The sequence below is a fragment of the Leptidea sinapis genome, chromosome 29 (assembly GCF_905404315.1).
Source record: "Leptidea sinapis chromosome 29, ilLepSina1.1, whole genome shotgun sequence".
In the NCBI taxonomy this organism is placed as follows: Eukaryota; Metazoa; Arthropoda; class Insecta; order Lepidoptera; family Pieridae; genus Leptidea; species Leptidea sinapis.
The window spans coordinates 8,149,814-8,167,696 of NC_066293.1; the positions used below are offsets into that span (position 1 = coordinate 8,149,814).

The window sequence follows — 17,883 nt, forward strand, 5'->3', positions numbered from 1 at the left end:
ATATTAAAATATTATTTCCAATCACTCTTATCAAGGCCTGATGAGAAATTTAATGGTTGCTCAGAGGGCAATGGAGAGGGCTATGCTCGGAGTTTCCCTGCGAGAAGAAATCAGAGATGAGGAGATCCGTAGGAGATTCAAAGTCACCGAAATAGCCCAAACATCGAGCCGACATAGTTCGACGGAGTGATGGCCGGTGGGGCAGAAAAGTCCTCGAATGGCGACCACGTATCGGAAGACGCAGTGTTGGTAGGCCGTACAAGAAGGACCGACGATCTGGTCAAGATCGCCGGAATACGTAGGATGAGGGCATCCCAGGACCGATCGTAGTGGAAATCTTTGGAGGAGGCCTTTGTCCAGCAGTGGACATCTTCCGGGTGATGATGATTCATTTTTCAATTGATATCTTGTATGTCAAAATCAAAATCAAGCATTCACCTTACATTACATTCAAGCTTACTCCTCAAGTCAAGATATGACCGTTCGCGTAACGCTCTGGTATACAAAAAACCGTTCTGTATCGGCTTTTCAAGAAAATTTATAATTTTTATAACAAAATTCTAAAATTAAAAAAGAAATCGATAATAATCGTCATCAAAGTAGATACACAAACAGTAACCGGTTAAATTTTTTCGGTTTCCAAGCCTCCCGACCATCGATAGACCTCGCGGAACCGGTCCGAACAGGTGTTAAGCATTAATGGGTACCAGGGCGTCATAACTTACAGACATTACTTCCATTGTCCGCCTTCGACGAAGCCGGCAACTTTACGCGCACTTGATTGGCGTGAACCAATAAACTTTACTTGCAATGGCGACTTTACGAGCGAATATTTTTATTAAACAAGCCTCGATTTGGCTGGGAAGTATACGCAAGACATCATGTGTTTAAACTTGGGCTCAATCAATGGAATGATTGGAAGGAAACTGCTGTATTTCTTGGCATTACTCTTGATTTGAAATTGCAATGGGGCATATTGAAGGATTGGCGAATAGGCTTAGTTCTGCAGCATATGCGGTTAAAAAATTAGGCGGTTAACTGACATACATACGGCGCGACTAGTATACTTTAGTGTTATGGGGCAGTGCGGCCGATATTAATACCATATTTGTGTTGCAGAAGAGGGCTATTCGCGCGATTTATAACCTAGGCCCTAAAGAATCATTAAGAGAAAAATTTGAAGAAATAAACATTTTGACTGTTGCCTCTCAATATATTTTTTATAATGTTCTGTATGTTCATAAGCACATTGAGGAATTTTCTAGAAAATGTGACATTCATAATGTTAACACGTGGAACAAACATAAACTTGTTATGCCTACTTTTTTTGTTGGGCGATGTATATGCTTCTACAATATGATCCCACAAAATGTACCTACAAAACAAATATGTTACGAAATTTAAAAGATGTGTTAAAAAACATTTGTGTGGGAAAGGTTGCTATAGCATAAACGATTTTCTTAATGACACCACAGACTGGGAATAAAGCGAACATCCGCAGGCTCTTTAATTATAAATGTTTATTGTACGATATCACATGGTAATCCATATTTTTATATAAAAAAAGTCCGCTAAGTTTCTTGCGCCCATTCTTCTCAGGTCTGAGTCAGTTTTTAACGTTCAATAAGTGATTTTGAATAAAAATATTTGAATTTGAATTAAATTATAACAAAAACACAAAGTCAAAGTCAAATAAACTTTATTAAATTAAGCTTAAAGTGAGCGCTCTTGAATCGTCACTATAAATATTTCATTTAAATTACTGAATATTATAAAAGGCATTTATTTTCTTAAAACTGATTCCTTTAGAATTCTTTTTGATGTCACTTCTAATATACTAGATACTACTACCGCTTTGGAAACAAATGGCGCTCTGAGAGAGCAGAAGCGGCGCAAGAAACTCTCCCGGCATTTTTTTTTGCGCTCTTTTAAATAAAAATATACAATATTGTACAGTCATTTCTATCGCTGTAAAATAATCATAATCTGGCCCAGGCTGTCCGATCACTTAGATATTCAGCTGTGGCGTAATAGGATTTACGAAAGAGCCATTTATTTAAAAATCATTTACATTTATTTATAGACCAATGCCTGAACATATATAAGGCCAGAACCCCAACAAATTGTGAACTATCAAGCAATAATATGAATTTTCCAAGTATTCAAAGCTCTCATATTCGTTTTACTTGACAAGAGGCTTAATGGCTTCATTGTTTAATAAAACGGTTCTCAGGAATGCCATATAGAGAGTTATTGACCGATTTCGCGCGCGACATTGCGACTTAGAAAATAACTGGCAGTTTGAAACATAGTTTACTGAATAACTACCTTCTCTGGTTTATAGTTGAAGGTAGAACATAGCTCAATCCAAACAATTTCTTATTTATAAAAAAGAGGGACATCTCACGTCAATTTCCTAATATGCAATAATTGGGGTTGAGCAGGTTATCAACTGTAAAGTAGATACTGTAGATGGAGCCACAACCTGGGAGTTGAACAAGATATACGAAGACTTATGATTACTCGAACGGTTAGCTCAGTGGTAGGATCGCTCGGACGGAACCCGAGAGGTTCGAGTCCCGCATCGTTCATAAATTTTGGTGTCAATTTAATTTAAAAAAACTGAATATTTTCTCGAGTTCTCGATGAAAACGTTGTGGCCCTACCCCTACGGGACTCCAGTGCTAATTAATTGGAGACTATCATAAAAAACATTATACATTAACGTACTATGAACAATTAGACTCACAATAGCTTATTAAAAGGTCGTCACAAAATGTCCGAGCGGCGTTATAATATATACGTATACATTAACTTATACAGATAACATTAAAACATACATTAAAATTACCACCTTATTTCGTGATAGCAAAGTTCAAAGTCTGTCGTATACGCTCACAATACAACGTATACAAGTTCGGACGCGAACACGAGTCAAGAACATTTTGTTTTAGCTAAAATAATTAAAAACGCAAGACAGTTACACAATTTTGTTAATTTAATGGGGCACTTACTTGAAATACGACACTCCATCCTTTTCAAGGTTCGATATATGCTTGGACAGTTTTTCACTGAACACTTTGTCATTGCGTGGCATTGTATTCAAAGCGCGGTCGACACACAACCGAACGAAAACTCTGCCTAATAGACGATGTAACCTTTGAGCGTGATTGTGAGTCCAGTTGTTTATTGTTCGTTAAAGTTTCAAGGGAATGATTATTAACTATTCCAATACAAAAAAATTACACAATTGCCTCATTGTTCCATGTCTCGTAAACGATCCGCGGCCATTTAATACCGTCACGGAATTATCAGCGGCTGGTGGATTTGCTTTAAAATACTCGTGCCACGTGAGTAATAAAAAGCACAAGTTATAAAGGAGATTGATTGATCATACTCAAGACATGCTTGTGTCAGACATTAATAATATATTTAAGCAATTTGATATTGAAAGGTGATGATTAATTGTACAAATTAAATTTGTAACCAAATTTTATGAACGATGCGGTACTCGAACCCGCGACCTCTTGGGTTCCGTCCGAGCGCTCTTACTACTGAACTCGAACGGTTGGCTCATTTCGAATTATAAATTGAATCATAACCGATTATGAGTGGCATTTTGTATTCAATCTAATCCGGTTTCGAATAGGTAGGTGCAAGCATTTATATGATGAATATAGATGTTTGTTTCCGAGTCATGGATGTTTAAATGTATGTTTATATGAATATATGTATGTTTAAGTAAGTATATTGTATTATATATATCATTGTCTTGTAACCCATAACACAGGCTATATATGCTTAACTTGGGGCAAGATAATTTGTGTAAAATGTGTGTCAATATTATTATTATAATCATATTTAAGTGTGACAAGCTACGTCTTACACTCGCGATTTGTTCGTTCACTTTGTGTTATGGTGCGTGCATTGCTCAAAATAGAGGTTAACTGTCAACCTCAATTTATTTCGACGTTTTCACAGCCTATTTAGGCGTAGAAATAATCTTAGCAGAATAATAATATAAAAATAATTGTCGCCTTACAACTGTTTTTGATTAATTTTCGTTACGGTAGAGGTTATGTTTCGGCCATATTTATCTTAATAAGACCTTACCTTTAATTAAGTACATATTCGAAGTAACCAGAGGTAATATTTTATATAATTACAAAAAAACTCTATATATCTATACTCATCTATTTCTATCGTACTATTTTATTCTTCCGTCTCACTCAGACAAGAAAGGTTAATGCCCAAAATTTTCTCCAGAGTTAGTACCATTGTAAAACCAACCTTGCGTCCAAGAAGATAAGCCTCATATCCAAAGAAGCTCGGAACATGAACATGTTTGAATGTAGCTTTAACTCTGTCACTGCTGACGGGGGGAGAGAGTGACCGACCGCGACCAATCCAAGCGGGGCCGAACTCTCTCCAAACCGGCGCGCGCGCAGGTACCCGGAGCAGTGGATCACCTGTAAAAATAACCTTAAGTTAGGTGACTTAATTAAAGCTTTCTGCACACAGATTTTCTAGCTGAAAAATCAACATTTGAAAAATAAAATTTTTGCATGAAAATGATTTTGAAAAACAATAAGGGACGAGACGAACAGGACGTTATCTGATTGTAATTGATATGCTCTGCCCATTACAATGTAGTACCGCTCAGGATTCTTGAAAAACCCCAAAAATTCTGTATGGTACTACAACTGCGCTCGTCACCTTGAGACATAAGATGTTAAGTCTCATTTGCCAAGTAATTTCACTAGTTACGGCGCCCTTCTGACCGAAACTTAGTAATGCTTATACATTACTGCTTCACGGCAGAAATAGGCGCCGTTGTGGTACCCATAATCTATAATCGTTACTAAACTAAAAAACCAATGCTAAAAACAAATTAGAAAAGATAAAAATAATGAATTTACTACTTATCTATATTTAAGCTTTTTAATGACAAGGACACCTGTTTTTTATAAAATTTAAATTAAAAAAATATCAATATTATAATCTAATTTAAATATTTTATTATAGCTTACACATATGAACTCATTTTCAACTGAATGGGAGAGTTTTATCAGTAGCTATTTCTATAAAATTTAATGAATAACTTAGATGAATTAGTAAGAAATTTTCTACACAGCTTTTCCGGCTGAAATTTCAAAATTTGTATAAGTAATAATATAGATTATGACAATTTGTTATTTTTTTAAGTAATAACCCTCACTTCTAGGATTAATTACAAGAATTAAATTTAAAAACAAAATTTATGAACGATACGGGACTCAAACCCGCGACATTCACGTTCCGTGCGATTGTTATTCCACTGAGCCAACCATTCGAGTGACGTATCGTTGATAAAATATCTTGTATATGTCTTGTTTAACTCTCAGTTTGTGGCTTCATCTACAGGATCTACTTTACAGTTGATATCCTGCTCAACCCCAATACTTGCATATGAGGAGATTGACTTGAGATGTCGTCTTGCAAATCTAAATAATTTAAGAAAATTTATTGAAGTAGGCGTTTCTTTACGGAAATCCATAATTATACCAATGATTTAAGTTTTCTTTAGTGTTACTTCCGGCAATATTTTTTTTAAACAACTCGACACGTGTTTCGCCTCTACACGAGACAACACGTCCTGAGGATGCCTCGTGTAGAGGCGAAACACGTGTCAAGTTGTTTAAAAACAAATATTGGCGGAATTAACACTAAAGAAAAATTAAATCATTTGTATCTAAATAATTTGTTAATTTTTTAAGGTGATAATGCTCAGTTCTGGGATTTGATAGATACTGTAAATGAAGCCATAATTATTTACTACAACAGAAGCTACATACATTAGTTAATTAGTTTTTAATTACTAAGGAATCGCGTCTCGAATTTAACATGAAGTCACAGCCAGATGCTCTAAGCAAGATAATAATGATTTAAAAATATAAATTTTAGATTTTTACATCTGTAACCATAAACAAATGCTGCATAGAACATAACACACTGAATAACATTCACACAGAAAGAAATATTTTTACAAGAAAATAAATAATCCAACACAAAACACCTAATAATCCTCTCCATTCAGTATAATTGAACAGTACTCAAACCTAAGCATATGCAACATGCTTACAGCCCCAATAAATACAGCGTGGTTTATCCATCCCGGCGCGCATGCGAGGGGTTAGAACTTAAGTGGGTAGATTGATATTTGTTTAATTTAAGCTTGGATTTGCTGATAATTTTCACAATGGTAACAAAGTTTATGCATGGGACTCAATTGTTAGTTGAACTTGAACTCATAATTAAAAAAAAAAGAGTGGTTGTCCTTATGTATGCACGCAAGAAGTAATTCTTCTTTTGCATAATAAAATGGATATCCTTAAATATTCCTCGTGATACAATGATATATACGCTTGTAGAAAAAAGAATATTGTAATCAAGAAGGTATTAATTACAACCAATGAAAATATTATTATATCGCATAATTTAATTAAATAATATGTAATTAAATATCATTAATATTATTTTATACAGCTTATATAATATTAATTGAAATTTATTTAATTCCCGTTCATTGTTTGTAGTTCGGTAGACATATGTACATTCGGTAGGCTAACTGCTTGTAGCTCAAGCAGTTAGCGAAACTCTAAAAAAAAAAGGGATTCACTGGATTGTATGAAACGTGCAGTCATTGATAGATTGACAGATTACGACTATAATCTTTTAGAAAACGGAGATAACCAAAATACTCTACGTTTTAAGCAACTGTTCGCTAAAAAAAAATATTGAATTAGGCGTTACTTTGCGGAAATCCATAATTATACAAATTATTTAAGTTTTCTCTAGTGTTAATTCCGCCAATATTTGTTTCCAAGTCTCGTGCCAGATTTTGGCGAGACAACACGTCCTGAGGATGCCTCGTGTAGAGGCGAAACACGTGTCGAATTGTTTTAAAAACAAATATTGGCGGAATTAACACTAGAGAAAACTTAAATAATTTGTACAACTGTTCGCTTTCAAACTTAGCCGGATTTTACTTCGTCGCCAATCGCCAAACTGTAATAATTATAATTTACCATTTCAAACTTATGTTAAATGAGTGCACGTTTCATACTAAACTAAATTTAAAGTTCCACTTAGGCAGTCCTGGTTCTTATTACCTAGTATTTACATACTCTTTGGTTACAAGAGGCTTGGTAGCTGAAGTATGATACAATTGGTATAATTGACCAGTCAACGTCAGGGTGTCAAATGTGCGTGACGGTGTGTGTGGATAATTTTTCCCTAACGTACCAAAAGAAGAATAAATTCAAAAAAGATCGCTGGTGCAGTTGGTATAACCGTTGACTCTATCGATAGAGCCCCATATCAAATAAAAGTGTAACAGACTGCTTAAATTAATGTATTTTCTTCGATCATTGATAAGTGTGCAAAGTTTCAATTCAATCCAACATTTTAAGATAGGTGAAAATCATTATCTATATTATATATAGTTTCCGTTAAACGATACTAATCTAATTAAGGCGAAGAGTAAGCAGAAAACACGCAAACATGGTGTTTTTAGACAAGTTTTGTGGTGAAAGTATAGCATTTCGAGCTATGAACACTACTTAATCCTGTTACACATAGGCTTAAGTCTTATTTGTAGGTTGCTAATGCTTGCTGTTGGTTATAGTTAACACTGCCGAGCCTTTTTGAACTACCACTTTTCTTTGAAGTTAAACAAGTTTTTTGGCATGGCGTGACGCATTTTTTTTGGTATTTCCCTCAGAAAAGTTATAGCTTGTACTTTTTTGTGTAGGTTCATTTATTCAGATTAGTAGTGAATAACGAGGATTGTAAGCATATAAACTGTTTTCCACGCAAGAATTTTGAATATATTGGCTTTGTTACATAGATGGCGGGCCGGCAGCCGTGAACTCATATCGCTCAAGGTCGCTGACATTTAGTGCCGCCTTAAAAATTGGCAGTTGTAGAGGCTGCCGGTAGTCTTATAAGATATCACTTACTAATAAGATACAGCACTAATGTTGCACAATACGTCAGCTGTATGGCTACAGATATACTGCTATAAGCATTTCGGTGACGCGAACTCTCGAAATTTCACCAATTCAAAAAGTGTCGAACTGTATTTATTTATTTATATTTATATTTATATTTATATTTATTTTATTATTTATTTATATAGTGCGCCAGTCATGAGCATGTCGGTGACGGTAACCCATAAGATTTTCCCCTACTAAAATTCCCAACGCGACTAAAGGAGTTTTCCGATGTTAGACTACCTCGTACCTTATAACCTGAAGATGTCAATCCAGCATTTCGTTTGGCCAGAACGCATTTCATCCTGATGAAGAAGGCTCGTTCACACTCCACATCAACGCTGGTACTCCAGTTGCCTCCGACTGGATACCTGGTCGAACACAATCGTGTAGGTCTTGCATAAAATTATCATTATAAGTGTAGTGGTGGTCCTCCAAGTGCGGACAAAGCTTTCTTCCACGTACTACAAATCTGTGGAATGAGCTTCCTTGTGCGGTGTTTCCGGAACGATACGACATGGGTACCTTCAAAAAGAGCGCGTACACCTTCCTTAAAGGGCGGCAACGCTCTTGTGATTCCTCTGGTGTTGCAAAAGAATGTGGGCGGCGGTGATCACTTAACACCAGGTGAGCCGTACGCTCGTTTGACGTATAAATGATCTAAGTTCTTAACATTTTGTAAATACTGGTCGTATATAGACTTAGCAGGTGGCATATAGGAGCTGGGTGTAGTACTTTTATTATGTATTTTACTTTTAAAAGCAGACTTTTTTTTGCGTAGGTATGTTTTGTGCGGAAAGTTATTATTTTCCGCACAAGTAATTTTTTTGTTAATTGTTAGTTAGTTAGCTAAATTAAACTATATTGTAAGTTAGTTTAATTGAATTGGTATTTTTTTTATATTGTTTAATAATTTGCTCAAAATTACTACGTATGCTTAGCGTGCGGAAATTTATTCATTTCCGCACTAGTGGTGTTTGTTTAAATAAATTGGTGTTTTTTAACTTTTTGCTCAACAATTGTTCAAATTGTTTTTTTTACTTGTCTAATGAGTAAACTGTTTCCATTCGTGGTTATATTAAAATTTATTGTTTACTGCTTTATTAGAAAGTGATTACCCTTGATTACGTATTTATCATTTATTTCATAGTTGCTAAACATATAAATTTTCTTATTCTATCATTGACTGGCATAAACTTATTGCTTAACTACAAATGAAATAAAAGATACAAACCGATTTTAACCGGTAATAACCATAATTTGAAACCGGTTCAGAAAATACCAAAAAAAGCCGTTTGTTCTTTAAAACTTTTATAATAAATTTTGAATAAAAACAATACTTGTTAGATTTCGGTTAAAGATGGAAAAAACCGAATATTTACTTTAATTTATTTGCCTCGTGTGTTTTTTAAGACAAAAAAGATATTAAAATTTAAATTAAAATACGGCAGGTTATTTAATTAATTAAAAAAAGTATATATATTGCCAAATTAATTCAATAGTAGGCTGTATAGGTCTGGAGCCCAAGCCTAATAACAATGTCGTAAAATTAAAAAAAAAAGACGTGTGGCACTCGGGGACTGCCGCGTTAAAGCTATTGCATGCCATTTTTTATCAACTTATGCAATTATAATTATTTATTTATTTTATTTATGCAGTATTTTTTCTTTTATTAAATAAATGAGTAGTTAATATTGTTCAAAATATTTTTATTATCTTACAATACATGTAGTTTATTAAGAAATTTTTGTCACTGAAACTATAGGTTTATGGTAACTGAAATAAGAAACAAAAGTTTCAGACTTGATACCTTCTAAATATCTGGAAAATACCGCGTCAATGGTGGTCCCATATTTTGTTGTGGATTCTTGTGGATTCATTTTCAAATTCAATGTTTTCGAAAGAAAAATTGTCAACTGCTCTTTTTATCAGCGAAGTTGATGTTGAAATCGCTAGCCAAAATAAGTGGAAAGTTCAATCGCGATCGAAAAGCAGAGTTTATAACTCGTCCACAAAACCTTTTTATCCTCGACATTATCAAAAGTCTCGGATAAAAATGGTTCGTTTTGTGCACTCGTTGTAAAATCTACTATTGTATTAATAAGCTGGCTTACCCAAGGTTAGGGAATTGGTGTCCCAGATAGGAGTGTGGATGTTGAAGACTTAGGACTGCATTCATCTCCTCATGGTCTGCTTGATGGATGTATTCGTAAATGGAGTTGCCGGTCAATTCTACCTGAGGAGACCAGTTGCCAGTTAGATGGCTTCTCAATCCCTTTATTCCTTTGAGAATTATTTTTGAAGTCAATAACATCTCTAAGGATACCACAGATTAGGAATGGAGCGACCGCCCTCAGGCTTAAATTACTGGGCAAATGAGACTTAACATCTTGTGTCTCAAGGTGACGAGCGCAATTGTAGTGCCGCTCATAATATTTGGGTTTTTCAAGAATCCTGAGTGGCACTGCATTGTAATGGGCAAGGCATATCAATTTCCATTAGCTGAACGTCCTGCTCGTCTCGTCCCTTATTTTCATTAAAAAAGGCTATTAAATAATAAGTTTCATTGTAAGATATTACATTGTTACCATATTTTTTGAGAAAAATATATTTGTCTTTAAATATATAACATACAAATAAAATTTGAAAAACAAAATTTTATGAACGATGCGGGATTCGAACCCACGACCTCCAGCGTTCCGTGCCGGTGCTCTGACCAACTGAGCTAACCGTTCGAGTACCGCCTCGTTATAAAATTCTGTTTGCTTTGTTCTACTCTCAGGTTGTGGCTTCATCTACAGGATCTACTTTACAGTTGATTACCTGCTCAACCCCAATATTTGCATATTAGGAAATTGACTTGAGATGTCGCTCTTGTAAATCTAAACAATATGTTATGTTTTTGAATGAAAATGAATCCCGCTTCGTTCATAAAATTTCGTTTTTCAAATTTTATATGTGTATTAATCCTAGAAGTGAGGGTTATCACTTTAAAAACATAACGTATTGAATATATAACTATTTCTCAGGTACACTATTTCAAAGGGGTGGTAGGTTTGACGTTCAATAAGTGAGTTTAAATCCTATTTTGAATAAAAATATTTGAATTAGAATACTCAGAACTTAAAAGCTGTCAACGTATATCCAGACCCCTGGTGTTGCGGTGTCCATGGGCGGTTGCATCATCAGTTCCTATCACGTGAGACCCTTTCTTTACATAAAATTTGAGTATATTGGCAAATCCTGCTTCACAAATCACACCTGACTCAAACCAAGATGAACAGAAGCAGTTTCACTGATGTACATGATCTTCCCGTCTGGAGCCACAACGAAGATGAACCCGTCTAGCGTCTGGAGAAGATGTGAGCCCAGCTCCCGGATGGACAGCTCCCGGGGGGTTGGAGGTGGTGGTGCAGCTCCCCAAGCATCACCTAGTCCTGGAAATACACTGTGTTTAAAAAAAACCTCTACGATAATTAAATAAATAATAATAATACCACTAAAAATAAAATAGAAAATTAAAACTCCTTCTTACATAGTTTCAAAAATCTTGAGATCCAGTTTTGATTTATTTTTATGATAAAAAAATGAGGCGAGACGAGCAGGACGTTCAGTTGATGGTAATTGATACGCCCTGCCCAATACAATGCAGTGCCACTCAGGATTCCTGAAAAACCCCAAGAATTCTGCGCTCGTCACCTTGAGACATAAGATGCTAAGTCTCATTTGCCCAGTAATTTCACCAGCTACGGCGCCCTTCAGACCTAAACACAGTAATGCTTACATATTACTGCTTCACGGCAGAAATAGGCGCTGTTGTGCTACCCATAATCTAGCCGGCATCCTGTGCAAAGGACCCTCCTACTGGTAAATTTGTGCGTTAACTTGTGATTTACTAGTAAATATTCAATAATTAATGTTACCGACTTGTCAATTAAAATGGTTTTCTTTTATTTTACTATAGATTTTATTTCTTTCTTGCACGCTTTGTCCTTCTATGCGTTTAACAGACTAATGAAATGTAAGTAAGCGTAAAAGGATAGATTTGTCTACCTCTAGTAAGTTAAACTAAGGATAGATAGGTTATTGAAAACGGCCGTAAGACAACCGATAAAAATATGCCAGGAATATAAGTTTAGTGAGCGTGACAAGCTACGTCTCACACTCGCGATTTGTATGAAATGCTCAAAATAGTAAGTAGTAGTTTTTTGACGTTTTCACAGCTGTAGTCTATCTAGACGCATAAATTATATAATCAAACAATTCCAAAACTTTCAAAATGTGTACAGGATATTCATTTTTACTCTTTGGTTACATAATTATATTTGGAGTTGGTATTTTATGGTCTCGACTAACAACAATCCAGTAATTAATACAATTACAAAAGTGTTTAATTTCAACCCTATTTCATTGTTACATTCGACATAATTTGACAGGTACAAAATTTTATATTGAAATATTATCCTATTACGTATTTACATTATATCCTCTTTGTATTATCCAATAACGTGGGAACGCTAAAGACAATAAAAGTTTTTTTTTTGTAGGCGGAGTGTCAATGGCAATTGTTTCAGCCGCAAAGACGGACGCACGTGTCTAAAGCCGGTTTAGTTTTTTTTATATCGTAGGCACCTGTTGAGGCATTGTGAAATTAATCAATGATGCGTAATAGATAAGTCATTTGTCGTAGACGTGGGAATTGTTTTTTGTTTTTCATACTGATTAGCTTTTGTGGCGGTGTTGCATGCAATTTAAGCCGTAAGATTTTAAAAGTTCCCAACTTAGCGAAAAAATATTTATAATTGACTTCAGATCAATCAATATTGATAATTTATCAGGACTTTTAAAAGTGTAATTTAAGTCGTAAGAGGCAACTAAAGGCATTTACCAGTGGGATCATATGCAAAGGATGCCGGCTAGATTATGGGTACTACAACAGCGCCTATTTCTGCCGTGAAGCAGTAATGTGTGTCTGAATGTGACCAGCGCAACTGTAGTGCTGTTCAGAATCTTTGGATTTTCAAGAATCCTGAGTGATTGTAATGGGCAGGGCCTATCAATTACTATCAGCTGAACGTCCTGCTCATCTCGTCCCTTATTATCATTTAAAAAAAGTACAATATAGTAGTGGAAATTAAAACTATTAAGATGAATAGACTTCAATTAGAAAAAAGTTTTTTTTAAGGTACCCATTCAGTATCAGAAGCATCGCACAAAGATGCTCATTTCAGTTAGTTATATATTGGGTTTGAAAGATTGACTTATGACTTGTCTGTTCAAAATGCTTACCGTCAGGGAAAACTTGGCGCATCTTCAGATAGCTCGTGGTGAGGCGGATGACGGACGCTTTGTCGAGTTGAGAGGTGATGGCCGACGGTAGTGGAAGAAGTTTTGCCAGCTCCAGAAACTCCGCGTTCTCCTTCTCCCGCCTGGATCTTGCTGCGTTCTTGCTTTTCTCTTTCATGATAGCTGCGTTGAGTGAGAGAAGCCGCAAGTTGCCGGATTTGCGGCAAGCTGGCAAAGGTAAGAGAAATATTTAAATCACTGATTTAATACAATTTCTGTGATGTTATAACATAAAAGGATACAAATCTAATTTGTATCAAAGATGTGGGATGTGGGGTTTGAATCCGCATTTGTGGGGATTATGTTCCCTGGCTGATTTACTGACATAAAAGTATTACTTTTTTTTATGGAATAGGATAGGACAAACGAGCGTACGGAGTCACCTGTTGTTAAGTGATCACCGCCGCCCACAATCTCTTGCAACACCAGAGTAATCACAGGAGCATTGCCGGCCTTTAAGGAAGGTGTACGCGCTTTTTTTGAAGGTACCCATGTCGTATCGTCCCGGAAACACCGCACAAGGAAGCTCATTCCACAGCTTTGTAGTACGAGAGAGCTCCTTGAAAAACGCTCTGTGGAGGACCGCTACACATCCAGATGGTGTGGATGATATCCTAACTTGTGGCGTGTCGTGCGAAAGTGGAATTCCGCGGCAGGAATCAGGTTAATCAGCTCTTCAGAACACTCCCCGTGATAAATGCGGTAGAAGACACACAATGAAACGACGTCTCTACCCAACGCCAAGTTACTTGAGTTGGAATGAACACTACAAATACAGGAAAACATTTACAAAATATAACAGCATATAATAATAATATTGACACACTTTTACACAAATTATCTTGCCCCAAACTAGGCATACTATGGGTACAAGACAACGATATATTTAATACAATATAATTACTTAAACATACATAAATACATATAAACATCCATGACTCGGAAACTAACATAAATATTCATCACATAAATGAATGCACCTACCGGGATTCGAGAACCCGGGACCTCTAGCTTAGTAGTCAGGGTCACTAACCATTCGGCTATATTATAGGTCGCGTCGATATGAACAAAATTTAAGAAACTTATCTAAATATGAATATAATATAGATGCTATGATGAATCTAATTAAAACCAATATAAATCAGGAACGAAAAAAAAACTCAAGTAAGGCTTATTCTAGATCAACATAATAGGTTGTTATTGTATTTAAATAATATAAAACTATTTTTGATTATAAAATCCTGTAGTTCTGAAATATGCATCAGTGCCAGCGAGAACATACATATTAATATCTCGCCAAGACTCTTGAGCGCGCACCTATGCCTCTAGTAAAAAAATAACATTACCATAGACAACATGGCGGGAAAACAACAACATGAATAATGTAACAGTAATGCTGACAAATGAGACGTTACCGGGTGCGATATCTATCTTTATAGATATAAATATGTATCTATAATTTTTTCATTGATCAATTTGTGGGATGTTTTAGGATAAGTACCTACGTATACCAATATACTTGCCCTACAAAATTCTAGCCGGCTAGATTATGGGTGCCACAACGGCGCCTTTTTCTGCCGTGAAGCAGTAAAGTGTAAGCATTACTGTGTTTTGGTCTCAAGGGCGCCGTAGCTAGTGAAATTACTGGGCAAATGAGACTTGCAGTGTCTCAAGGCGACGAGCGCAGTTGTAGTGCCGCTAGAATTTTTGGGTTTTACTATAATCTTGAGCGGCGCTGCATTGTAATGGGCAGGGCGTATCAATTGCCATCAGCTGAACGTCCTGCTCATCCCGTTCCTTATTTTCATACAAAAAATTAGTAACTGCGATGCGATAATCACTAAAATAACAACGCGATAAACAAAATGGCGGACAAAACAACATGAATAATGTAACGGTAATTCTTACAAATGACAACATCGGATCAAAGAAATATTCATTATTCGCCCCAGCATTAGCTGAAACCCGCGACAATAACCACAAAATATGTCAGCCATTACAATTGGCTCGGTAATAAAGTAATCCATCGGGCGCCGTTTAATTTTAATTTCGTAGTTTCTCATAAAGCTGCAAATGGCCGTGCTTCAAGTAGAATAATAACTTTAGTGCGGAATACGAAACTAGTGCTATTAATACTCGTAGTACCATTACAAAAGGATATATTTTTACTCTATTAAGAGGTTAGTCGTTATTATAACTATAATTTCAATGAGATTCATTGTATTTTCTTAAGTAATTGACTTAAACAGAAAATCGGAAAAAATATTTTATATGCATCAGTGCCAAGGAGAACATACATATTAATATCTCGCCGAGACTCTTGAGCGCGCACCTGTGCCTCTCGTAAAAAAAATAACATAACCATAGACAACATGGCGGGAAAACAACAACATGAATAATGTAACAGTAATCCTGACATTTTTTTTTAAATTTTTAAATTAATTCAAGTTTAATTTTAATTTCGTAGTTTCTCATAAAGCTGCAATTGGCCGTGCTTGAAGTAGAATAATAACTTTAGTGCGGAATACGAAACTAGCGCTATTAATACTCGTACAAAAAGATATAATTATTTTTACACCATTAAGGACGCGTTTACGAATCCGACAAAAATAAGATATTTTTCGGTAGAGTTTGTAATGAAATGAAAGTAAATCTAACAAAACTAAAAATTGCCACAAATAGATTACTTCTTTATCTCCAATTAGCGGGAAAGTTTTGCTTTGAAATTTTGATATTTTATGTCGTAACAACGATTATCCGTTACCTCTTCACACAACGACGAAATTGGTCGATTGGACGAGGTTGGTCGTTATTATAAAGGTACTATAATTAGAATGAGATTTGTTGTATTTTCTTAAGTAATTAACTTAAACAGGAAATCGGAAAAAATATTTTAAGTTCCGTAGCTGAAAAGGAAAAAACGAAATCAATACAATCACTTTGTTGTCCGTCAGTTCATCTGTTTGTCTGTCAAGACCCTTTATCTCGGGAACGCACAGAGGTATCGAGTTCAAAATAAAACTATATATGTACTTAAATCTATAGTCTCTTGAACGTGTAAAAAAATCAAACTTCTAAGTTAACGTAAAAAGAAGATACAACCGCTTATGCCGCAAAACACGTATATATCTCGACAATCTCAAGGAATCAAAATTTATAAAGTAAAATGTATGGAACCCGCAGTTGGTGTGAGTCGCACTTGTCTAGTTTTTCCTTAATGCTATGTTCTTTGAAAGTGAAATAGAAAATCAACATAATGCACATTACGTGCACGGATTTTAGATTTGGCATGGTGTAAGTTGATACAGATATAAAAGATATTTATTTATTTAATAATAATAATAATAATATTTACACTTTTACACAAATTATCTTGCCCCAAACTAGGCAAATATATCTTTTACAGAGATATATTTAATACAATATTAAGTATATTAAAGATAAGATACATAAATACATATAAACATTTATGACTCGGAAACAAACATCCATATTCATCATATAAGTGATTCATACCGGGATTCGAACCCGGTACCTCCAGCTTAGTAGTTAGGGTCACTAACCATTCTGCTATATGGGTCGTCATTTATTTATCAAAGACACACCAACAAGCTATTCTAGACTATACCTACAATAATAAGATACAATATAAAAGGAACATTATAAACAGAATAGCTTTCTTACAGATATTTATAAAAAAACCAGCAGGGATACCAATTACCATGGAAACTCAATACCAAGTTCAAACCAATAAATTAATTTTTACGACTTTCGCACACTTGACAGTACTGGATTAATATTATAACAAAGCTCCCCTTACGGATTTTTAAGAAACTAATTGTTTTTGCCCAAATTCGTAATCAATGATATGATTTGACGTAAATGTTACATTGGACCCTATTTTGACTGTTTATTTTGGTTTTTGCATTGGGTTTCGAGTAAATTTAAAACGATAGTGTTGGAGATCCAAAGGGCTTGAGCTATTTAAAGTTATTGTGACTTTAAAAGATAAAGGCTGTTAGAATATAGTTCTAAAAAATAAAAACAAATTGAAAACACAATACATCGATTAAATACATTGTTTTCGCTCGCTAAACCACATTAGTAATGGATTTTCACAGCAATTTTCCGCCCTCGTATTTGAACGTATATACGACGTATTTTCGGCCCAGTTGTCACATTAATTGGAAGGTGTAGTACAACTATTGTCTATCGAGGGTTGAATATAATTTATTATCTACTATAATATATATAATAATTATTTTAACTTGTATTTCAGGTAAGAAATCGTTAATACTAAACACACTACTCATCTACTTTCTGTTAAATTTTTATCCAAATACCTATAGCTAGAAAACTGCATTAAAAAAAAAGTATAGTGAATTTATTTGTTTTAAACAAACCAAATGGGCCTTAACAACATCTTACGTCCGTGCTTAATTATAAAAAATGGCCCATAATAATTATATTGTACTACCGAATTGAAAAAAAACACAACATAAAG

The 17,883-nt window shown here is 35.0% G+C and overlaps 1 protein-coding gene across 1 annotated transcript in view; it reads right to left on the reverse strand.

Annotated features, from left to right (window-relative positions):
• LOC126973387 (single-minded homolog 1) overlaps positions 1-17,883 on the reverse strand; it is a 97,788-nt gene that overhangs the window by 15,526 nt on the left and 64,379 nt on the right. Inside the window, exons 2-6 of the mRNA XM_050820634.1 lie at positions 13,323-13,547; positions 11,295-11,470; positions 10,148-10,269; positions 8,284-8,404; positions 4,291-4,469 (exon numbers count right to left, since the gene is read on the reverse strand). Of these exons, the coding sequence (XP_050676591.1) occupies positions 4,291-4,469; positions 8,284-8,404; positions 10,148-10,269; positions 11,295-11,470; positions 13,323-13,497 (773 nt within the window). The 5' untranslated portion in view covers positions 13,498-13,547. The remainder of the gene's footprint in view (positions 1-4,290; positions 4,470-8,283; positions 8,405-10,147; positions 10,270-11,294; positions 11,471-13,322; positions 13,548-17,883) is intronic.